The following is a 25,698-nucleotide window of genomic DNA, read 5'->3' as shown; positions in this document are numbered from 1 at the left end:
CCATGATAGTCCATATCGAAGCAATGACCTTGTTTACAAAATGTCTGAGATTTGTTACGCTTGTATAGGCAGCTGTAGGCATCGGTATATGAATATGAAATCTGAAAGTCTGTCCACTGGAAAGCCAACAAGAGCATCCTATTTCCTGGGTGCGAGCTGAGGCCCCACACCTCTGCCAGCTCTCAGCCATCTCCTTGGGCCGGGCCACCAAGAGCTCTGCACTAAGCGCCCAGTTTTTGCATGCGTGCTCTCTCGTGTGCTGGACTCAAGGTCTCAGTTCTGGCAGTGCTTTATCACCATGTCCTGCTCCTGAGGTTTGGATCAGGCCGGCCCCATGGGTTTCTTAAAGACTGAAAATTTCTTCTCAAGGGTAAGAGCAGATCCTCCAGGGCTGGTGGTTTGAGTTCAGTCTGTTTCTGAAAAAGAACAGAGGTGTCAGAGATGCTCCAGCTCACTGCAAGGGCCTGCAATCCAGGTGAGGTGCTGGGTGGGAAGGAAGGTTCCCCACCTGGGCGGGAAGGCAGCCTCTGAGCCATAAGGAGTGATAGGACTGCTTCACCTGGGTGGCATAAAGCCATGCTCAGAGGGTGCTAACAGGGGCACAGCCATGTCCCCGGTGCATGCCTGAAATGCAGTCCACCACCCTTCCCCAAACCGCTCCCTCTGAAGCACCCCCCAGCCCACTCCTGCAGCCACAGCTGCTGCCCAACAAAGCACTCTGGGCAATGCATATCCAGGCCTCAGCGGCAAGAACGGCAGGGCTCCATCTCCTCCAAGTTTGACAGGGGAGGGGAGCAATGAACTGTAGTGGGTTTTATTTATTTTAAGGCCTGCAGCTGTAGCAGAGGTGTGTGGGAGGCTCCAAAGTAAAGTGGGGATGGAGATGATCCCAGCTGCCCGGCACGCTGGCAAGGGGCTGCCTGCACGGAGCGGATGAGGCTCGGAGCGGAGGGGCTGCCTGCATGGAGCCTGCAGCAGGACAGGACAAGCACTCAGCCATTCCCATCTGCTGGCAATCCTGCCGGGGAGGAAACAGCCCCCAGCTGCACTTCTAAAGAGTCCGTGGAGGGCTTGGAAAGCACCTCTCTACTCCTCCACACACACATGCACACACACACATATTTCAAAAGCAAAACCTGGAGGAGGGGTAGGGCCAGCAACTGTAAACACCAACCCTTCATATCCTCTCCCCCCTTGCAGCCTCCATCTTCAACACCGGATCCAAGCCCTGTGCCAACAACGGATGCTCACATCTGGAGAGCGGCAGGAGAAGCGGCAATGGAAGGGGCTCTTGCCTGTGCAGGCAGACACGGGTTACTTCTGGTGCCTGAGGCCAGGGGGAGGCATGGAAGGAGCTGGTCGCATGGGACACAGCTGCCAGGTCCCTTCCTTCCCAACTACCTTCCACTTCATAAATAAACCCAAGGGCAGCCTTCCCCTGGGCAGATATAAGGACCAGACACTTCTGCTGGCTTTACTTGACTTAAAATTAAGCCAGGATTTGGCTTTAGAGTGCAGCCAGCATCCAGTGACCAAGGCAGGCAGGGACCAGTGGGCATCTACACTCGTAGAATCTCGCCAGACCCTCCTCATTCTCCTTCCCAGGGTTTTTCTTGCTGCTTCCTCACTTAAATCCCAAACAGCAGGATAGGACACTGAACCCTTCCCCCTAAAGCCTCAGTTTCCCAAATGGAAAAAGCATAGTGCCCCGTGCTTACCCAAACCCTCCCACAGAGCCAGCCCTGCCCTAGGCAGGGAGGGGTCTTACCGAGCCGTGTGGCTGGCAGTGGGGCAGGGGCATCAGGGGTCCCAGCACTGCCTTCCTGGCTGCTCGGCTCCCAAGACTCGTTGCTCTCCGTCACCTCTGAGCCGGCCTCACATGGCCCTTTCCGGCTTCCCGCCATCTCAGCGGTGCAGGCCTCCTCAGGGACGGCACTCCTGCTCTCCTCCTCCGCCTTCACCGCGAACCACACCTTGAGCTGCTGGGCGCTGAGGTGGGAGCGCTCGCAGAGGCCGGGCAGGTCCTCCTCCCGCAGCCCCTTGTGCTTCTCGTAGTAGTCCTCCAGCAGCTCCCGGCTGGCGGGGCTCACCTCCACCAGCCCCGGGGGGAAAACCCCCCGCCTGTAGTTCTCATACCACTTCAGCTGCCCGTTCTTGTAGCCATAACGGCTGTCCCCAAACCAGCGGATGACCTCAGCCCGTGGCAAGCCCGTCTGCGAAACGATAGCGTCGTACTCCTGGTTGGTGGGTCGCTGGGTCTGCACAAACATTTGCTTCAGCAGATGCCGCTGCTGGGCTGTTTTTTTGAAGTTCAGTTTGGTTTTCGGGGGGGTGGGTGGTCGGCTGGAGCTGCTGTCCCCTTTCTCATTTGCACCGGTGGCCGGTAACTCGGTTTTGCCATTGGACTCGGTCACTCGGAGGTTTTTCAGGTTGATTTTGATGGGACTCACCTTCCGCTCCACTGAGCTGTTGCCCGAGGCATCGACTGAGCCATTTTCACTTGCAGCCCTCAGCTCATCTGAGGAGTCTTCCCCTTCCCCGCCACCATTTTCCACCTCCTCCTCCTCCTGCCGAGCGGCCGCCTCCTCCACTTTCTTATTTTCCTCTGCCACCTTCTTCTTCCTCCTCTCGGAGAACCAACTATCAATCTCCCTCCGTGTCATCTTTGTTTCTCCCCTCAGGCGGTTCACCTCCTCCTCTGCAGGAAGGGGATTTTGGGCAAAACTGCTCTCCAGAGCCTTCAGCTGCTCTGGAGCCCGCTCTTTGTACTTGGTTGGTGTGAAGTCAGGCGCCTGGTGCCATGACTGCCGCCGTGGTGGGTGGTGAGGGGCCGGCGTGGCCGCTGCTGCCGCAGGGCTCAGCTCAGCTCCTCTGGAAGAGGCATCAAAGGTTATTTCGGGCAGGGAATCAAGAGCGCTGTCTCCAGGGAAGGCGGCCCGGCCGCCTCTCACATTCCTGTAGTGGTACCTCCTATCGCTGAACCATTTTCGAATCTCCTTGGTAGAAAGGCCCGTGATTTTTGTCAGCCGCTCAACTTCAGCCTGGCCAGGGAACTGGTTCCTGCAGAAGCTGCCTTTCAAGGCTGAGAGCTGCTCATGGGACTTCTTGTTTTTGTACACATTGGGATCCAGGAAGGTCTGTGAGGATATCGCTGGGCAGGCAGTGAGTAGCGACTGGCCGCTGTTGACCACCTTCACCCCCGACGTGTTGCTGGAGCTCACTGTGCCGTGCTGTGGTGCTGGCTGTGGCTTGGGCACAGTTGTCACTGCCAAGGTGAAGGAAGAACTGGTGCCCTTCAATCCATTCGCCATGATGGGCTGTGTGACCAGCAGCCCTCCGGTCCCCTCTGGCTGCCCCACCACGTGGCCTGGTAAAGTTGCCTGAATAAGATGGGGGACGGTCCCGGGATTTGCAACCAGCGGCGTGTTCAAAACTGTAATGGTGGGTTGTGGCACAGACTGAATAACGGTGTTGAACATCTTCTTCCTGGCATCTTCGATCTCCTCTGGTGACCAGCTGATGCCCTGCTTCAACCTCTGAGCAGTGAACCAGATCTTCAGCTGCTCTTCTGGGTACTTTGTCACCACGGTCAAGTAGCAGAGCTCGGCTTTTGTGGGGTAAGGGAACTTGTGGAAAGAGTTTTTGAGGAAGCTGTTGGAGTCCATGGCAGCATTGTATGTTGGAATGCTGCTCAGGGGGATCATCACCTTGGGAAGGGATTTGGATGTAGGTAGCTGCTGATGCAAGGGAGGTTGCTGCTGCAGTGACACGAGTTGTGCAACACCCGCCTGCAAAACCGGCACGTTTCCTATGATGGAGCCGTTCACTATATGAGATGATTTTGTCGAACTTGGAGTGGGCTGGCTGACTGGCACAGACCCATTGGGGAATGAATGCTCTCCATCTTTCACCTCTGACTCACTGCCCAACTGACTTGATGCATTCTCCTTCAGTGTATGGATTTTTTTGGCCTCAGGTTTACCTTTCATTATCTTCATAATGGGGGTTTTGGTAATGATAATTTCAGACTGGCCGTCTAACCCTTCTTCAGAGACCTCTCCTGGAGGGTCGTGGCTGCTGGCAGCCTCACAGAGACTTTGCTCCACGGTTGTACGATTGTCCTGTTTAGTCACCCTCCAGATGAAGCTCGTTTCACCAGCATGTGACTCTGCGTTGTGGTGCGAGAGCCCCTCACGGCTATTTGCCAGAAAGCTGCAGCCAACACATGCAAATGCAGGGTCTTTGCTAAAGTCTAAGTGCTCAGAGTCCAAGTGCCCAAAGAAGTGATGAACGTCTTGAGATCCAAAGTCACAGGACTTGCAGATATAAGTGTCACCATCAGCAATACCTCGGTGCCCATTAGACAAAGCTCCATTATTACTGTTACCGGCACCAGCATCACTAGCTGCTGGCCCTTCCGCAGGAGCCTCTTGTTGCGTTCCTCCACGATCATCTCCAGCATCCAGCTCAGTCTCCTGAAGCACCAGTGTTTTTACTGGTATCATGCAAGGAGTTGTGGATTTTCTTTTGCTAGCCATGGCTACAATTGATCCAGATTATTATTTTTCTTTCATTTAAATTCAATTTAAATTTAAAAAGCGCTATTGCAAGTGCTCCGTGGTCTAGACTCCAGCAAATTCATGATGAACCAAGGAGTTGTTGCCAAACGCTGACAAATGTTCATATTTGCCACTGAACCTGAGGACAAGGAGAGAGAGGAGGGGTTAGTTAACTTGGCATTAGTCAAAGCACAACTGTCCTGGTATTTAACTGTATAAATCACTTTCAGCCTCTTTCGCTGGAAAAAAACCCCAAACTTGACCTTGGATCTGCTGGATTTTCACACCTACAAGCTGTGAATTACCTGCTTAAAAACAAACACACAAACACTCTTACTGCCTGCATTAAATTCTCATTTGAGGAGGCAAACCACTGAAATTTCCCCTCTCCCAGCCCTGCCAAGCCCCACCACCGGTATTTCAGCAGGGAGAGCAGCGCCTAAGCTTCCCACGTGCCCGGGCACCCAGCTCAGCAGCACACAGGAAGGGTCACCCTTGGAAAGGCCACCCACTTTCCATCAGAAAAAAAAAAAAGAGATATCAGCACATTCTCCCAGGACATTTTGATTTCTTCAAAACTGACATTTTCTGACCATCCCACTGTGCCTGTGCCAAGGGCCTCTCCCTGCAGAGATGCTGGGAGCAAGGGGCCTACAGCCAGGGCCACGTATTGTAGCGTTCCTTGCTCAGCAAGCCCACAAAGCATTGATGAGATGTCCCTCCCCACCTCATGCACAGTTTGTTACTGACACAATAGCAGCTGTTCAGTCCTGCAACTGGAGCTGCAAGAGAAGGTAAGGCCCCAAAACTCAAGGGCAGTGTCAGAGACGTGTTCCTGGCCTACCGCCTTCCCCTCCCACCACCTCCACAGCTTTTGGCACTCACACAGCTCAGCACACTGGGGGTATGTGCTAAGAAAGTACAATTTCTGTGGCCTTGGGGTGACCAGAAATCTGTTGCATTAATAGTAGTAATAATAATAATAATGTCTTTTCTTTTTCTTACGCTACAGTGGTTCCCGACCTGCTACAGTGGTTCCCGACCTGCTCCAGCCTGTGAAAGGCCAGGGTTGGCTGGGGCATTTGCCACCACATTATTCCTAGCCTGATGTAGCTTTGCCATCCCCACAACAGATGCTCCGTGCCAGAGATCATGATCTGAGGGCAGTAAAGCCATCCATTGTAGCTGGCACCAGGATACACTGGTCAGATGACAGGGAAGGCAGCATATCTGAGGCAGCAACATCTCTGCCTTAACCCCTCCATCAACCTTTTTTTTCCCAGCAACTCTTTTTTTTTCCTCTTCCCTTTAAACACAGGGATAAAATGGTAGTTTTCCAGATCGCAAGGTCACTTGGAAGCATATGGACACACTGATTCATATTACAAAGACTCCATGCCAGATTTTCCTGGGATTTACGGTAACAGCTTTATAAAAAACACTCATAAAAACTTGAACTTAAAAAAACCCAACACAACCCAACCCCAAACGACCAACTTACCATCCTATCAGATGACTCACAGAGGTAACTCCTATCAGTTACAGCAGTTGTGCACCAGCAGCTTTCTCATATCAAATATTCTGAGCTGATCTCATGCACTGAGAAATGCAGATCGGGCAAGCGACTTCGTGGTGCTTATGCAATACCTCCTCTGCTCATTTTTTAGTCGGTAGTTTTTAGAACAGAGGAATGAAAGTTCTCAATGGAAAAATAAAAGAAAAAAACCAAACAAAACCCCCAGAAAATAAAACACGGGAAGTATAATTTGACCTTCTGAACGTCATTAGAAATTTTTGAACAAAATCGTTTGGAGAGCTGACATCATTTTTTCCAAGCAGGAGAGCCTCGATGGCTGACCGGCCTCAGCAACTCTCAGGCACCCTTTAAAAAGACTGATGGGAAAACGTAACTTCCCGTTAATGTGGGCTGATCTGAGATTACAAAACAGTCCTGTAAATAGTGTTAGTCATCGCTGAACTTGGCAACAGAGAAGACTGTTTGATATGCTAAAGCGTCACAAAAAGCTAGAAATTAGACTTTTTTTTAAAAAAAAAAAGCCTATAAATAAAAAGGTATTAAAGCTGTGGTCTGGATTTAGGCTGTGCTCTCAATACCTGCTTTATGCCCCGCTCATCCCACCTTTGCCTGGTTGGCCTTTCCCTCTGCAGAGGGCCGGAAAGTTATTCATTAGCATGAGCAAGTGGAATACTTGGATGCCTATGAATGGGCTCTGCTATTCAGAGGGGAAACAGCATCCATTTGACACCAATCCCAAGATTGGACATTTTGGATGCTAAGTTAAACATTGCAGAGTCTAGCAGGGTGCGCTGACCTTTCCAAGTTGAGTCCATTAGGAAATTAAAAAGCCCCTAAGACCAGCCCGAAGGCTACAAAAATACAGCTTTAAAGGCTGAAAAGAGTTCTGTGGCAGGGAAGCAATGGCAAAAGGGAATTCTTTTTTAATTTTATTCTGCAGCTCTAGGACAGCCCAGGGAGAAACTGCTGAGTCCTCTGCTAGTTGGGGTTCATTTTTTTGTTTCCAGCAAAAGCCTGATTGAGATCCAGTTCCAGAAGCTCCATTACTGAAACAGCTTGAGTCCCAGACAGACCTTACCTCGCGTTTATGGAGCCGCCAGATACCAAAAAGATGATTTTTATCTGTCAACAGAGTAAATTTGATACAGGGCAACGGAGATACACAAAGACCCCCATTGTGCTGCATTAACAGAGTGCCTCTCCAAGGACGCTGTCACGATTATTTTGGGTAAAAGTGAACGGCCTGACCCACCTACAGAGAACCTAAAAGCTCTGCATTTCATTTACCAGCACATTTGCATCAAGCTCCGTGCTCTCTCCAACAACTTTCGTTAAAAATGCAATCAAAGCGGCCCCAGCCGCCGCAGCTCCCCTGCTGGGGCTCCAATATTAATGCCACCTGAGAGCACAGATTGCAAATTTAGCTGGAAATGAATCACGGTGCCAATTTACTGAGGGGGGATAAAAAAAAAAGGAAAAAAAAATTAATCAAGTGTACTGTTTGTCCGTTTCATTTCCATGGAACAGTTGCATAACCACATGTTCGGAGCATGTTTTATTCACTGCTCACCTTCTGGAATGCACTAATACTTTAATACACCACTAATATAGAACAGAACGGATAATTCACCCGTTTCTCTGTCGTTAAAATAAGCGAGGCTGTATTAATGGATGGGGTAAATTAATTGCAGGGAAAAAAAATATTAATTAAAACCCAGCCTTAGGACAGAGCTCAGTGTACCACCTCTGCAAATGTCTCGGACCAATTCATACAGCTGTGTATGAAGAACCTGATTTTCTATGTAATATTTTGTCTTGAATAAGAGATTTCAGCTGAATGAAGCAGCTACCTGGCAGCCAGGAAGACAAAGGGATCATACTTAAATTGATGGTTCCTATTTAATTTATACCTGTTAATTTAGTAGTCAGGAAGCAGAGCAAGCAGTTCAAATGACCTGTCCACTTAAACCTGCCACTGCTGTTGGAAAATTGAGGGAAAACTGACTTAAAGCAGAGTCAAAGTGATTCAGTCCCAGTGAGAAAGATCTGCTCCACTGGTAGATGTCAGTTTATCCTGTTGTCACTGTGTTGTGACTACAGGGATAGCCAGGTTGGTGGCCACCCATCTTCTTCTCAAGGGTCCCGGCTCAGAAGAGGCTAGCCCCATACCCCGAGCCAGCAGCGAGGGCAGGAGGGAACCTCAGCATGAGCATGCTCCTGCACTACACCACCTCTTCTTCTCCATGTGGGATGTCCCACCAAGGCCACACATCAGCATCTCACCTCCAGCTCCTAAGCAAGTAGAAGGAGCTCTGTGAGATATGCTACCCCTAGCAAGCCGGGAGGACGATGGAAGCTGTGAAACCTGGGTTTCCCAATCTACAAGAACAACGCAGCGTTTCTGCTAGGGACAGCCAAAAACCTACAAGGGTGCTTTGAGCATTCCCCTCCTGCAAAGCCTCCCATACCAGCCTCCCTCCTCTCCAGCATGGGAACCTTCCTGTCACCATCGGCGGGTCCAGGTACACACTGCTAACCCTCTGCAGAGCAGCTGTGCCTCTGCTGAGGAAAAACAATGCTGAGACCAGTCAAAGTGAGCTTAGCAATTTCAGAAAATTTACTTCTGCAGAGATTAACAAAGGGAGGTTTCGAAATCTGCACTGCTGAGTATGAACTTTCAGCTTTTTCCAGCTTGGCTGGATGTAACTGGTTTGGTTTTAAATGTTTCAGTGAATTAATGAGTTAGGTTGTTAATGCAAAACATTCATTCTGCGCAGTGCCAAGGTCCCCAGTTAGAAGATTAATTTTTGTGACCTTTTGCAAACCTCGCCTAGAAACAACAGCCAGAAAACCCACCAGGCAGCATCACCGGCACTGCTGGGCACAGCCACACCGGTCCCACTGCCTGGGCAGGGGGACCACAGGATGGCTGTCCTTCTCTGCCCCCAGTTCAACCAACTCCTGGGTGCCCAGCACTCATGTGCTGGGGACAAGACTCCATGGGGGACATGTAGGATGGGCACCTGCTCTGCTGTGGGCTCTGGTGTTTGCTGCTGTGCTGAAGAGTGAATGTTCAGTTAAAAAAAAATTAATTAAAAAATTAAACAGCAAAATAGAAGTAAAATAACAGTTTTCTCAAGGCTTTTGGTGCCTGCTAGGCAGGCAGACACACTCCCCAGGTCAGAGACAAAACTGATGTTTCTGTCTCATATGAAGCCAAGCACAATATTGGTGCTTTAAATACCAGCGGTTTGTTTTTACGCTGAAGCTCTGCAGGCCCCAGCTGACAGCATGATGGTGGAGGGGGGAGAAGAAAGGAGGGGGGAAAAAAATGGATTTTATCTGTCCTTTCATGCTCTACCTCCAGCCAGGCCCAGAAGATGCACGTCTGTCTTTGGGAAGTCCACAGATGACTTCCCAACTCCCCACCAATAATCAGTAAGTAAAAGACAGTAAATAAAAGACCCCTGTGGCCCGCACCCAAAAGTGCTCTCTGCAGCACACACATCTAAGAGCTGATCCACCTTCCCTTTCCCACCACCAAGCATTCGAGGGTCAAATCCCACCATGTTTTGCAGCAGGTGTTTCCCCACCCCACACAGCAGATCCCAAGTATGCTCTGGTCAGCACTGGGTGCCAGCTCAGTAGCCTGGGACTGGACATGTTCACCTGGGTGCTGGGGAGGGGAGGAGGAACAGGTCTACGCAGCAGCGAGCACAGCCGTACGTGGGGCACAGCTGCACAGCCACCTCTCTTGCCAGTCCTGGCAGTCCCAGGACTCTTCCTCTTTGACTGGGCACTGACATTTGTTCTGTAACTGGAGTCCATCCACGAGAAGTCACGTAGGAGTTTCATCAGTTTTATTAATTTATTTCCAGAACATGCCCGCTGTGGGCTGGCAGGAGAGAGAAGGCTGGAGACCCCTGCACCTTCCAAACCAAGGTGAGAAGGGGCAAAGGTTTGTTCCTCAGCCAGACACTGACCCAAATGAGCTCTCTCCTGCTTTTCATCGCAACAGACTTGGGAGTCCCGTGCTTTGGTTACAGGCAAAGCATTACAAAGCATGGGCAGAGGGCATACCACAGCACTGCACAGACCCTGCCAGAAACGGGCACCTACTGCTACTCCAGGCGCATGCTATGGGGATGGACACGTTTTGGCAATGACCTCTCCAGGCTACAACCCATCGGTTCACTATAGACAGACCAAGTGGACAGCCCACCTCCCCGGAGCAAATCCCGTAGATAGGACCTCTCTTAGCTGTGCCAGCACGGCTGCATAACTGAGAAGAGGCAAGATTTGGCAGGGCCGAGCTCCTCTGTTCCAGGTCTGCGGCTGCACATCCTGGCTAGTTGGGGTCCAGCACTGTCCCTGGGACCCTCTGCAAAGCCTGCAGCTGGTGGGGAAGTCATGGGACGGGGTGGTCTCCAGCAGCCTAAAACTACCAGCAGCCAAGCATCAGCCCAGCTCCCAGCCTGCAGTATGCACCCCTCCCTTGCCTATAAGTAATACCTGTGGAAGGCAAATCAGGCTGTCACTTCTCTGCCACCCAGAGCCTGGCCTGTGACCCAGACCAAGGGGTGACACACTTAACTCTCGGGGTTTAACCCCGTACAGGACTGAGTTCTCATAAGCAGTTAATGAGATTTTTCCCCTCCGAAGCAGATCTCACTAACACTACAGGCACTCAAACCCCAGGTGCCTTCAACAAGAACAAGGAAAGCAACCAGCAAGAACATAAACGCAACCCAAGAGAAGCCACGCGGGCAAGAAAAGCCTCTTCACATCTTATTATTTTGCACTGCACGAATGTACAAACGCACGCACAAATTTCGGCAGTTCCGAGCATCAAGCAGCATCACATAGTCAACATTTGTACTAAGGAACAATTTCTCTTTATGTGGACTAGTCAGGGGGCTTTGGAGCTTAAGCCTGGCTTTGAAAACGCGTGTACAGTCTAAAGGCAGTGGAAGCCGGTTGACCGAACAATCGTATTCATTCTCTGCTACTTGGCAGGCCTAGAGTAGAAAAGCGTCTTTTCCATTTAGGCTCGTTAAACGGAGCTATTCATTAAAATTTTGCCCTTCCACAAACTGCCATACTTCTCTGTTTGAAACCTGCCTTCAAGAGAAGGCCCCACAACACCCCTCGTCACCCTCCTTCATGTTGTCGCCCCTTTCTGAGCTGTGTTTCGGGGTCACTCCCTTGCTTCCAAACCAGCAGCAACTGGCCTTTGCTGTTGTTACCTGGGCAGAGGCTGGCTGGCTGCCTTAGCACTCAGGGACCGATGGGAATTGTCTCCACTTTCTATTCAGATGAGCACAAAACAGAGCGAGATGGAAGGCTAGAAAGGGGCGGCTGAAACAGAACGCGATTAGAGTATAAAAATAGGTCACTGGGATAATATAACCTTTAGACTATTGGCAGTGTGCCCCCCTTAGAGACCAGCCTGCGTGCTGTATTTCAGGAGAATGTCAGGAATAAAAAAAAACCACCCTGCAACACACATCAAAACAAAGCCACCGATCATCCCTCAGAGCTTTGTGTGCTTCTGTTTGAACATCACTTACATTAATTCACTCACTCCTTTTCCTCTGCCCTCATCCATTTGATCAAGCACAAAATAAATGTTATGCAATCATAACGTTAATGTCTTCCAAAAAAAATAATAATCCCTTTTGGCACAGAGGCTTCATTACAGATTTGCTCCAAGTTACACTACCTTAGCTGGGTTCACGGTCCCAGCATCCTAGGGACCCACCTCCATAGCTTCAATCCTCACATTTTGTCCATGTTGCAAAACATTCCTGGCATTCCCCCAAAGGAAAAGGTCCAGCAGACTGATAATCATCAGAGCCAGCTCTGAGGTTAACACTACCAGCAGAGGACACCAGATAGCATTAACAGAGCTTCAAGAAGTCCCTCAGCTCCTCTGTATCTGGGTGTCTCATCACCTCACACTCAGCTGGTGAATACCAGTCAGCTGGTTTGTGCGGTATAAGAACATCAGCCGTGGTTACATATCACAGGAGCTCTGACTGTAGCCCCACTGACTCTGAAAATGGCTGCACACGGGCCTGTGATATTCTACCATGCCATGTTGTTCAGGCTTGCAACACGCCTTGTGATGCTACGCTTATGACTTAGAATCATAGAATTCATGGAAGGGGCCTTTAAAGGCCATTTAGTCCAACCCCCAGGCAGTGACCAGGGACATCTTCACTAGATCAGGTCCCTCAGAGCCCCATCAAGCCTGAACTTGAATATCTCCAGGATGGGGCCTACACTACCTCTCTGGGCAACCTGTTCCAGTGACCCACCACCCGCACATTGAAGAGCTTTTTTCTAATATCCAACCTAAATCTCCCGTTTTCTAGCTTAAAACCATTGCCTCTTGTCCTATTGCTACATGACCTTATGAACAATTATTCCCCAGTTACCCTACAGGCACCTTTCAGGTACTGGAAGGCCGCTATAACATCCTGCCGGGGCCTTCTCTTCTGCAGGCTGAGCAAGCCCAACTCTCTCAGCCTGTCCTCATAGGAGAGGCTGAGAATGATCCAGGCCTTGGATCAGTTTTGTGGCCTCCTCTAGACACACTCCAATATGCTTCATGACTTAGCATCAAACATCACCATTTAGGTAGGGCAAGACCACCTTTGACAGAGGCAGCCCTTTGCCATACATGTGAGAAGGGGCAGGTTACACCTAAAATACACTTCGTTGTGCTTTTATTATCTGCAACTGCTGAACTGGCTCCTAGCAAAAACACCTCACAAACCCCCAAAAACCCTCAGGAAGCATCAGGGAGCTCAGAGTGAAGACTTCCAGTTCCCAAAGCAAAATGAGAACCAGAGTTGGATCCTGGTGCATGTTAAATCTCTGACAAGTCTTTTACCTCAGCAGGAAACACTGGACCAGGCAGGTAAGGAGTTCACACCGATGGCAACAGAGCGCATGATGCACAGAAGTCCACTGTGCTCTCAGCGCAGCCCTCCCTGTCCCAGGGGGACTCATTTTTGGGGAAGCCTCGAAGCCTGTGTTTCTGAAGCGTTTCTACTCACAACTCCATTTCCACCTTTGCACATCCACCTCTATTTGGGAGCCATCACCCCAAATTTGGGAAGCAGGGCTCTAGATGCTAGCACAATGCTTACTGTTAAAAGGAAACCAGTACGAGCACCGAAACGATCTCTGCTGCAGAACCACCAACCCAAAAACCTACTCAAGGGTCACAGGGTTTTCTCACTGAGCGTCCAAGTCCCTTGGGCAGTGAAGAAACGCCGAAGCCAGGCTCATCACCAGTTACCACGCAGCCACGTAAGGGACAGACAAACCCGCAGCAATTCCAGGGAAATAGAGTGTGTCCAGAGCTTTAAAACAAGATGTGGGTGGGAAGGACTAAACCGAGCTACTAAACAGTACCAGAGAGCAAGCATGGGGCGCTGGAGCCCATCTGCAGCACAGACTGAAGGCTATTACAGTGCTGCAACCCCTTCCCAGCTGAGCATTTTTTGGATTACTTCATCCCCATGCCCTTTTGCAATATGCTAGCTCCAAATGCTGCGCTACGTTCTGGCTCGGCATCAGCTCCCATTCCCCCACTTCCAGTTGCTAGAACCAAAAAGACAACTGCAAAATACTTGGGCTGAAAGCAAGGAAACGGGGATTTGGCAGGGTGGGATCGTGGATTGGGGTGGGTTTTCTTCTCTCCCCCACGCATCCCACTGCAGAGCAGTCCTTTAAGCCCCTGAGTGCAAGCGATGGCTTTCGCAGCTTACCGAGTTCGCCGGTTTATGGCAATGTTTTTCTGCTCACTGAACTGGCTCATTCTTTGAGCAGAACAAACTGTTCCACGTTGAGGCAGGAGTTGGCTGTGTTTTAACAAAGGATTTTTCCCTTCTGACAGTGTTTTGCAAAAGACCCAAAAAAAGGAGTTTGGAGCCAAGTTACAAAAGGTCAGGAGAGGCGAGTCAAGCACTGGGTGTAGTTCCTGTATGTCACGGCCAGTCAAGGAAATGGGTGGGGAGAAGAGGAATGGCATGTGGAGCTGCAATAACATATATAGAGCGATACTAATGAGGAACGGGCTTTCGAGTGGGGATGGCAAGTATCCTGGCACTGTAATTTTTGCTTTACAAGAGCCGGCTTATTAGGGAGGCTGAGGCCTCTGCAATCATTTACCCATGTGAAGCGTGTGTTTGAGAGAGTTCAAGTAGCACTAGTAGCAAGAGAAAGGCAGTCTCATTCACTTCCCCACCCCAAGCTGATTTCAAGCAGCCGCCATGCTCTCACCTCCCATCAGCCGAGAGACTATTCGAAAGGCTTCTGCCAAGCAAATGCCAATCAGTCACCAGCACAGTGCTGGGGGAAAGAAACACTGGGCTGAGAGATTTGGCACCTTGTTCTGGCCCTCACCCTGCTCTAGCACCCCAGCCATTTTTAAGGGGGGGTATAGTACTCCCACAGAGGGTTGCTGGGTGCCATGGCTGCTCCACTTGCTCCTTGCTCTGCCACACGGCAGGACATGATGGCTCGAGCAGAGCTGCTGCACGGAGGATGAGGACCCACTAGCGAGGGTGCTATGGGTGGGGGAGGACCCCAGTTAGCACTGTGCTCTCAGCAGCACAGCCTTCCTCCCTAAGGAGCTGACAACAGACCTGCCCTCTTCTAGAGCCTGGGACCACAAAGGCTTTCACAGCATTGGATGGACAGGTTTCTCATGCAGCAACAGCAGGCAGGACCAGGGTCTTTCTGTGCTATACGAGAAAGACAAACCTAAATGTCCAACTCTGGCGTCATAGAAGTTGGAATGAGAGGAGCCAAAGGGATCTGCAACAGTTGACAGTATGTCATGCCTGGTTCTCAAGGTTTTCCAGGCCTCAGAGGATCCCTGAATAGAAAGAAACCACCCATCACTGGACTACAGCCACTCCATACAACAATACACCACAACAGCAGAGCCTGTAAGCGGAGCCTGTAAGCAAAGAATGCTGCATCCACTTAAAACTGAAGAGGGAAATTAGGGACACCGTCTAATTCTTGATGTTTAGGGTGTACATACCTACTCTGTGAGAGTGGCACAGGGCTATCTTCCATTGCCTTGCACGGACACTACCTTGGCCTAAAGCACTGCACCAAAGAACTTCAGGAGCAGTCAGACTGGAAAGTGTTCAGCTCCTTCAACCAGAACCCTGTTTTCCAAAGTCGTGCCACACATTTTTAGTACCTCCACAACACACTTCCAGAAGTCCCAACCTTCCAATGGTTCCTGCTGGCACAGAGCAGGGCAGATCGCTAAGAAAGCTCAGTAAACCCTGACAGGAAGCCAAACATCAGAAGTCTTCCCAGTATTAGGTGCTCTACCACTCCGCTGCAGAGAGGAGCGGGCATGGAGAAGTACATCATCCACTGACCCCCCGAGAGCTCACAGGGGACAAGCTTCTCCCTTTCTTTGAAATACTCACCATTTCTTTTAGGCTGGATAGGAAAAGAAAAACTGGATTGGGATTTCATTCAAGATCTCTGTGGGCATGAGCCTGGAGTCCGAATCGTGCACCTGCCAGTCAAACACAGTCCCTGTCATTTGCCTTTTGGTTTGAAAACTATTTGTTCAAAACCATTTGTCATGCCACCCTGGACACTATGCAGGGATACAGAACAAAGTGCAAGGGTTATCTGTGATATGAACCGTGCTTGTCAGGACTCTTTCTCCAGCTGTTTAATGACACTTGGAATGGATTGTCCTTTCTGGAGAGTCAGTCGAAAACTCGCCATTCTCTGTAGGTCAGCTGTGAGCTGAAAGCATCCCAGTTATTTACTGCTGGAAGCTAAAGGAATTTCCTTACTCTCAGCAGACAGACATTTAAAATTAGTTTCAAGTACAGTTGTGATAAACAAATCATGTTGTTCTCCTCTCCCTCCACTGGTTTTTATGCTTGCTCGCTTTTTAAGCAGTGCCTGCTGGTCTAACCAGCCTTTGCCTTAGCTGCCCCCTGCAACTCCTCATTTAAAAATTCATTCACAACGACGCAGGGGAACTACAGACATCTTCTGAGAAAAATCAGCCAAGCCAGAGCCCTGCTTTCAGAGCTCTCCCTTTGCACTGGGCTACCCTGGAAGCTCAATATTTGAAAACCATTTAAAAAAACCAAAACCCAAAAGCACCAAAGATTTGGCTTTTTGAGGAGTTGGGTCGTTACCTTCTACATGGGACACAGGCTCAGGACTTCAGCTCTCTGGCCATGGGCAGCCAGTGGAGGCTCTTGCTGGCTGGAAGATCATCTCACCAGCCTGCTCCACTGACCCTGCTCAACAGCAGCGGAATGGAAACAGCTTTCAGCAGGCTGATAAGGAAGGAAAGATGTCTTTTAAAATGGTATCACAGCCCAAGGAAAGGGCTTTGGCTTTTGGACTGAGTCTCCTGCAAGCATCTATTCAAAATATTGATGTACTTAATTTGTGGATACAAGGAGATTCGTTTAAAAAAAATTCAGGCACACTGGGAGAATTGCTTCCTTGCCACGTGCTAGTGTGTCTACCCACGAACTGCCAGCAATTACTAAGCCTCCACTCTGTATTCAAAGCTCTATACAATGGAGTTGATTATTTTTAAGCCTTTCAAACATCAGTGTAGTGAACTTAAGAGCACCATTTGGAAGATTAAGATACGAACACCACCATATTATTCAATTTAGCTCCAACACTGAACACTTATTTCTGCAGAGAGTCACAGCTAATACTACATTTCCAGCTGCCAACAGAGACAAATACTTATAGCCTTAAGTCACACTGCAACATGGTCTTGTACACCAAGTTTAGGGAATAAGAACAAGGAAGTTACTATCACTATGCAAATGCTGCCCAAATACTGCCAAGCCATACCGAACCTATCTTCAGGTTTTGGCCACGGGCTTCAAAAATACACCCATGGACATTACAACCCGAGGAAATCTCCGTGTTCTGTGCATGCAGCCAGGTATGAAGCCACCAGTACATCTCCAGCTGCTGTATTAGAAAAGTTTTCTAAATATTTTATATGTTCATATAAGTGTGGAGAGGCTTGCTGCCAGCTCCTCGCCTGCTCAGGAGAGCGGCAGCTCTGGGTTTTGGCAGTAACGTGCCATACCCACAGGCTCCAGCCACATGTGTTTGGGTCTCATTCCCATGTCCTCTGCATGGTAGAAACTTCAGTCCCATCCCCACAAGTGGCAGCTCACCTTGAAAGAATGACACCACCTGCTTTTCCAAAGAGCTCTGCGCAGCCCCTCTGCAGAATCAAGGCCACCGCTGAGCTGCACTGCTGGCTCAGCTCCCCTGTGTCCTATTTTGGGGCTTTTTGTGGGTACCATAGAAACATATAACAACTCAAACTGGGAGGGACTGCTGGAGGACACCTCCACTCCCAGCAAAGAGTTTCCATCAATTCTTCACCAGGCAGGCCAATCTGCCTATCAGCACTGAGCTCCTGTTTCCTATGAACTTGTGTTGCAGGGATACAGAACAGCTTTCTGGCCACTTGTGCCACTTCCAGAGATGGGTGAGTAACAGCACTTCTTTCAAAAATCCACGTGAATCACTCAAAGAAAAGAAAGATCAAAAAAACCCCCCACAACAAACCATAAAAGTAGACAGGTCCCAGGACTTTTAGGCTGTTCCTGTAACAACAGCAAACAGAGTTTACTAATAGCTGCTTTATTTGCCCAGATCAGGCATGCAGACAGGTGACAAAGGGGAGCAATGGCAGGAAAAAGGATTTGTGCCTGTTTTCTGTCATTATGCTGATCAGAGGAGATCCAACTGCTGCATGTTGCCTTCTTGAAACCATCCCACCCTTCACAAACCATTGTGTGAGTGAGACTGGACAGGTGCAGCACTAGCAGGATGGGCACAACATTTTTCCAGGGAATAACCAAGGAATCAAGTGAAGTAAGAGTCCTTTAAAAATTATAAATCAAGTTTGCCTGCTTGAAGGCTCTCATTTCAGGAGAGCTGATTTAACTTGAAGCCTTCAGGGAGAAGCTGTCTTTTAGGAATGTAAAATTTCCAAGCCCTTCAAACTGAACGTGGAAGAGTTCTCACTGGAAAGGGTACCACGGACAACAAAAGTATTCCTGATTTACACCACTAAAAGCATCACAGCCTATGCTATAACCTCAGAGAAAGGGAAATCAAGACTTTCCCCTCCCTTTTCAGAAAGAAACACAGGTCGGTCTCATTACACCAACCTGCAGCATTCATCATCATTAGGGTGAGTGGCACGGTATACATTATTAACTCTGTTTAACCTAACCAAGAACACCACAGGATAAACTAAACCACGGGAGGAGCCAGTGCAGGGGATGACAATGTCAAATACCCATCGTGCTGTGTCAGCAGGCAGCCTGGGAATGGGATGAGTGGCTGGCATGATGGAGCCTTTCACTTCGAGAGCAGCAGTGCACATCACAGCCACATTAGCAGAACGTGGACCTCCTGCTACCTGCTTTCTTCCTCAGGCTGGGAGAGAGCAGACTCAGAAGCATCTTGGTTATACTGCATACCCAAATGACAGCGTGTCACGCTGGATAAAGCTCAGGACAGCAGGAACTCCCTCCCTACACAAACCCATAATCACCTGCTGACAAAAGATTACGCGATTAGATGTCTCCAGTGCCAGAGGAGCAAGGGGAAGGAGTGTTCACAGTCTGCAGGGCTCGTCCCCAGTGAAGTCAGAAGCAGACAAGGTAGTGTCGCAGTGAAACCACCCCAAGGGTAATGCTCTTTAGATCAGTCACAGAAATCCTCACCTCAAGCTGCTTATCCAAGCGGCCAGGATCAGGCAGAGAGCCGGGCCAGAGGGTTCGTAAAAGCAAACTCTCCCTGGATTAATGCTGTAAGACTGTACATACCTTCCAGTGTCAGCGGGGAGAGTGGTTTGCAGCCTGTCCAAAACACTGAAGAGCTGTTCTGCCACTCTCTTCGAGGCGGTTCTAAGACCATCTGCTTTCATAGCAAAAGGACTCAGCAATTGCTAGCAACAGCACCCAAAATTCAGGGCCAGCTGCTCCTATCCATACCCTTCAACCTCTCTCCCCTTCTAAAATCAGGCACAAGTCTCATCACCACCTGGCAAGTGCTGGTGAGTGGTGAAAAGCTGCTAGCAAAGAAGATACCCTCGCCTTTTAGGTTACACAAGTTGCCATCTTGGGCAGGGTCCCATGGGACTGCAGCTCCCCACCAGCCAAGCCTGGCTTATAGAAGGATATTCAAATTACAGTGAGCAACACACCACTTGCCATCCCCCAGAGCATACAGGTGTTCTGAAACCATTCCCAGGGATCATCTACAGAAGGAAATTGCTGGTAGTCACCTCCTTGTTGCCTGGCATCTTCTGCTCATCCCCCTCTTCCTCTGCCAGCTGTTATTTCCATGGTATTTTAAGTTCTCCCCAAGGGACACTTTCTAAGCCTTTCCCCAGAGCATCTCATTTTAGGATCCTTCAAGGGAAAACTCTGCAGGCTTTCAGAAGCCACACATACGTGTGAACTTACACACACACACACACACACCAGTCAGTAGCTCACCATCCCCAATGCACGAAGTAGTTTGCATGATTGAGAGACTCACAACTTGGGGGAAGGTCTACAGCCTCAAGTGTGAGCTGTCCCAGCGTGAGGATCACTCAAATCACACAAGGGGAAAAGAAGACAGAATAAAGTGCCTGAAGATACCCTATCCCTACACTGACAACATGATTTCTTCCCTTTTACCAGGCCAGCTGTTCAAGGCACAGTTCTACTGCAGGAGGGTTCCAGGCTGCACACAATGTCTAAGGGAACAGCTGGCCCACCAAACCAAAGTTGGAGGTTTACAACCTAGAAGCAACCTGCCTGCTGCCCAGTCTTGCAGCATCCCACCCAGCACATCCTTAAATAACTCAAGATACCTCAAAGAGGGTTTGTGGTTTTGTTTTTTGGGAAGTGCAGAACAGAGATGAAAGTAAAGCCTCTGTCTGAGAGGGATGGATTTTCCCAAAGGCTGGGTCATGCTTCTTGCATGACTCATGCGACAAATATTCACACCAAAGATGAGAGAGCTGACCCAGGCTACATTCAGGTGCTAAGTTGCTTTGATGTGCTTCTCAAACAGCCTGCACAAGTCATTGTACCCAACTGGATAACCAGAGGGAGATACAGGTGTGGGTATGGTGTTGTTATTTCTGGAGAGTCAGATACTCCCCAGGAGCATTTTTACCCACCCACAAGCACCACGAGGCCAGATTTTCTGCCATGTCTCAAAGACACTCCTTCCCATGGGCTCAGCCACAGCATCCCACACCGGCTGGAGCTCCATCGCTGCTGGAGGTGCTGACACAGGTCTCAGGCCAGCCGCTCACCTGGACCCAACCCAGATCACCCGGCTCTAGCAGAAGGAAGAGGGGCTCCATGCCATCAGGACCAAAGAGGAGCAGCATTGCTCCTCTGCAGCATCAAGCAGTGGCTGAAACATGGTGACCCTCCACTGGAAAGGGGGAAAACGAAGTGGGGAGGGATGAAACAATCTGCCCAAGGTACAGCTGCACGCTGCAGCAGGAAGCACCTTCATGTGCCAGCATCTTTACCCACAAAGCCATCACCTCTCCCTAGCATCCACTCAGATGTGAAGGAGAAAGGCAGCACAGGAACAAACACACAATATGTTCAAGGAAAACTCCATGCCAAGGCCAAAGGAGCATGAGAAGCCTGCTCTACCCAAACTGGCCATCAACTTAAGGCTAAGGGAAGAACTGAAAGTGATGCTAAGGCTTCCCAGCTCAAAAAGCAACCACCTTGCTACCACATGTCTGCAGTTATATAGGGAGCAGCAGGATCTCACCAAGCAAGAGCTCTGGGCACGTACAAAACCATTTAAACAGACCATCCCCCCACTTCTGTTCTCCCCAGGAGAAGAGGAGAAGGGCCCGTAATATGGTCATGCTTCTGACCCCGTCCAGACTCCTGGCACACTGGCTATGGAAAAGGCACAGGCTGCCTTCCCACTGCCACTGTGCCGGCTGGAAGGGAAACGCTGTCCCCGGCGTGTCACAGAAGGGAAATGAGGCACGGAGCAATTTTAAATAACTCGCCCAAGGTCACAGGAAGCTTGCAGCAAAGCAAGTAATTGAACTCAGGACTTGTGAGTCCCCAGTCTAGTTATTTGATAGCAGAGTTCATTCCTTTAATGGGTCACCTTTAGGCAGAAGCCCTCCCAGTCTGCACGTGAAAGCACTGCTGAGAGATTACACTGAATTACATCGGCAGAAAATTATTACAAGTTTCCTTCCCAGCCCAACAGGCTTCATGGGTTGTTTTGCAAACAGACTGAAACTCACTGTGTGTTTGGGTGTGCTGGAACAGGCACCTTCCCAGCGCTGCACCAGCCAAAGTGCTCACACAACTCGGACTGGGCAGGGAGATAAGGTGTGTTTCCTCCAGAGATCATCCTCCTGTTCCGCTTCCTCTGGTGGGTAAGAGCTTACTGGTTCCCTGAGTTTCACCTTGGATTTGCATTATCAGTCATAAATATCTCTGGATGAAACAAAACATTGCCACTTTAGCACCCAGACTGACATCAAGAAGTCTTTCCCTTCGCAGGAGGCATCTCCTTGAACCTGGTGTGTGCCACCACTTTATGCTGCTCCAATTGTCTACAGCACTCAGATAATCCTCAATTGATGACACATGGTGAAAGTGTTGGGCAACAGGTTTGGAAAGGGCCACACTGGGTGGAATTCACCTTTCATGCAATGCAATGGGGGCTGCACGGGGGGAGTCAGACACTTAGTGTGGGTCTAGCCAAAGGGTTTACGCAGCGTTTAAGCATCCAGTGGCCCCATCTTTCTGTGTACAAGCAATTTAATTTGTCAAACTGATGTTGTGTACATCCTGAGCAGATAGGTCAATACAAGTAAGAGTAGGAAGGGAGGGATGAGGGGAAGGGATGCAAGGGCATCAGGAAAACGGGGTCTGAGCTGAAAGTTGGGAAGACATTACAGGTGTGTGTACTGACTAGGGAGGTATGAAAATGAAAGCAGAGATGGACCACGGGTCCAATCCCAGAACAGCTTCACAGCTGCACGCTCACAGCTACATCCAGCTGCTTGGGAATGACAAGCATGACTCGGAGACCCCCAACCATCACCTTCCTAAAGAGCACCAAACCCCACCAGCTCAGCAGGAAGAGAGAAGATAAACAAAAAAAAGAAAGAACTTTGCCTCTGCTAAGACTCTGTTACAGACAAACACCCCCCAAGTGCTACCAAATCAAAGGGATAAAGGACGATTCTCTTTTAGAAAGCCTTTGGACAAAGAATTCTTTCCTTTGCTGCAGATTTGAGGCGAAAATTTGCTCTCAGGAAAAGTTTCTCACTCAGGGTGGGGAGAGCAGATATAACTTTTCCCTGTCTCTTCTTTACTGGCAGAGCAGAAGCAGCTGTCGGGTGGAGGAGATGATCACAGCCATACAGAGGAATAACCCTGGCCCAATACATTTTGCTTTAAGGCTGCTCACCTTACAGACCTTGCTGTCACTCTGCAACACCAGACTATAAACCCCAGCAAGGAGAACATTCAATGTGGGAGCTGGGACCAGAGGTTTCATTGCAGAGCCCCAGTTTTGTGAAAGCACCACACGCTTTTCACACTGTGGGCTGTCTGACTGCGATGAACCCCCAGCCCTCTGCCACAACCAGCTCAGCAGAAACATCTCCAGGAGATTATTAGCAACAAGACCACACTAGCAGCCATGGGCCTGCAGATCCACAGGCCCTAAACACAGGGCTGAAGAGGCATGACATCAACTATGTCAAAAATTTGCTGGCTTTGAAATCCTACTCCTGTTTATTTGGGTTACAGGAGTACCCAGAGGCCTCAGCCAAGCCAACATCTGCCCTGCAAAGCTCAGGCTGGGGAAGTGCACTTGCACATGTAATGGCCATCTCAGTGTAGAGCTCTCAGCCCATGGCCAGTCACAAGCAGCTCATAGTTTTACAGCAGAAATAAATAACAGCCAGGTTTTGAAGAGAGTAGGGGCAGCAGGATGGACAGGCTGCAGGACTCATCCTGCACCATGTTGGGAACCAAGCCACTGGCCGGACACCACGGACACTGGTGTCCCTGGGGCTTTTCTGGAGATCCCATGGTAGAGCTAAGCTCTGTCTTTCAGCAGCCAAAATGCTGTGCACAGAGCAGAACCATGCTCTGCAAACCCCTGCAAGGATTTAGAGAAGGTTGTTAACCTAAACAGACAGGTCTAAGATTGATTCAGAGGAAGGATGAAATCAAGAGGTAAAAATAACATTTCCAACACACCAGTGACATACTGAGCCCTTAATCCAAGGGACTATTTACAGGGCAAGAGCATTCCTCACTGCTCTTACCTTCATCTGGAAGGCCCGAGTCCACACCAGCTTTGGAGGAGCCTGTCTGCAGGCAACGGGCAGCCCAGGGAACAGCCCAGCCTGGGAACTGGGATTTGCAGGAGGAGAAGGGAAGGGAAGTTAAATAATTGGAGAACTAAGCATAGCTCGCTGGGATTTTGCCTCACAATCCAGGGGATGAAAGTCGAAAACTCAAAACATTTCCTCTCCAAATGTATTAAATTCCCATCTTCCTGTTCCAGAGTCCTTCCACTGGCTTCAGCATCCAGATATGTGCTTCCCAAACACCCTGCTAGGAAAAGGGTGTTGTAAGCAAAAGTTTTAGAGAAGAGGAAGGTTAAGGCACAGCATATTTTTCCCATTACTTCAATACATCCTGCAAGCTCGGTAAAGAAAGAGTCTATTTAAAAATCCAGGGTGGGGATGAATTAGCTCACCAAAACCATAAACAGATTTGCTTTGCACTTTCAGTCCAAGAGAAAAAACAAGACAGACTATGTGCATATTGATGCAGACAATAGCACAATCATTTTAAAAACAAATGAATGGGGAGGGAGAGGACACCAGAGGAGAGTTGCGGGGGGAAAGGAGGAGAAAAAGAGGCCAAGGCTGAGAGCAGATATGCCGAGTTTGGTTCCTAAAGCTCCTGAGCGGACACTGAGGAGCCTCCGTGCACCAGCACAGCACCGCCAGGACGCAGGGAGGATGACACATGGTGCTGCAAACACCACGACCCATCTCTGGGTGCAAACTCTTGAGTAACAAACGACGTTATTTTCTGCAGATGTAACACAAAGGAACCCTTCCCACTTACCCAGTGACCTCCCACACAAAGCATCCAACTCCCCGATTACTACCTTGCGGTGGCAAATACCAAGGGATATAGCATTTAATTCCCTTCTCCCCACTCTCCCTTGCAAGAGGCCCTGACTCCATTTACCCAGACAATGTGAAGCTGCAAAAGCCTCACCCGCTTCATCCCACCGAATTCTCCACCTCAGACAGCCCAGAGAGCAGCAATGCCCACTGCATTTGCAAGCCTGGTGCCTTAAGGTATTTGAGGTCCCACCTAGTAGGCGATTAATTGAGGCCACTTCAAGGAGGACAGCTCTCAGGGGGTGCAGGTGGATCCCAGCACATCATGTGCTGTGGCAGGGTCTGTTAGCTTATTCCTACCAGCTTAACAGGCTGGATTTAGCCTGCAGAGCTGGAAGTTTGTCAGGAAAGCTACAGCAAACAGCATCAGTCCTGCTGTCATACTCCCAATACTGATTATTTAATGAAGTCTAGAACTAAGCATCTCTGGGCATAGCAGAAGCTGGGTAGAAATCACTCTAGGGTTTGAAAATCCCCATTTCCATAGGGACACAGTCATTTATCACACAGCCATGGAATGGGTGAATGAATTTCACACCAGTCTGCTCCCTAATGCTCCACCGTTGAGCTTCGTTTCTTACGAATAAAATGGCTTTGCTCTGGTATGAAACCCAATTTCTTCTTCAAAAATCTGGAATGGTGCAATGGAAAACCAGAGTGTTATTTCCAAGCACTGCTCTTCCATCCACAGAAGCCAAAGGGAAAATGCATCGCTGCTTTGACCCCTCATCCCCACCATGGGCCAGATGAACATTAAGTGATATGGATTCTTAGGGATGGGGAAAAAAATAAACCTCTGATCTAACACAAGGAGAGAGGAGCACCAGCCTGGAGAAGAGCACAAACGCCCAGGACATCTGAACTCCATCCTGTCCAACGCATGATGTTCAGGAGCAAAAAATACCCGATAAATTGCCTCCTTCTCAGGGACACGTGGGAGCACAACCCACGATCCACACCGAGCACGGAGCACAGCAGGGCTCAGAGGTTAACGGAGCCACACGTCACACAACCACTGATGTCAGCCATTGGGCTGGAAGAGCCATCCCAGAAGAATCCTACAATGCACTGAAAAGTGCCACATTGCTCTGCCCAAGCTACACGAGATGGAAGGGTGCACGGACCGTATCGCACATGGAGCCCGGGGTGGCCACAGTGACGTACCTGCACGAGGGACCACGTCCTCAGCCTGTCCTTCTCCAGTTCCTCCTCTGCGCTCGTGCGCATCTTTAAAGTGCCTGTGGTGGCTTCAGCTGCACCAGGATTCAAGGCTGGAAGAGAAGACTCAAAATTACCACAGCAGCTCCGAAGGAGAAGGCAACCTTGGT

At 49.6% G+C, this 25,698-nt stretch overlaps 1 protein-coding gene across 1 annotated transcript; it reads right to left on the bottom strand.

The window, feature by feature from the left end:
- Positions 1–1,714: 1,714 nt before the first annotated feature.
- ZHX3 (zinc fingers and homeoboxes 3) lies at positions 1,715–25,551 on the bottom strand (the record flags this gene model as incomplete). The annotated part of the gene is given in 3 exon segments (XM_084271613.1): positions 1,715–1,747; positions 1,749–4,698; positions 25,535–25,551. Coding segments are annotated over 2 exon segments (2,823 nt in total). The 5' UTR covers positions 4,539–4,698; positions 25,535–25,551.
- Positions 25,552–25,698: the final 147 nt, after the last annotated feature.

The sequence above is a fragment of the Gallinula chloropus genome, assembly GCF_964237585.1.
Source record: "Gallinula chloropus genome assembly, chromosome: 16".
NCBI lineage: Eukaryota > Metazoa > Chordata > Aves > Gruiformes > Rallidae > Gallinula > Gallinula chloropus.
This window is presented reverse-complemented; position numbering and strand designations above follow the sequence as displayed.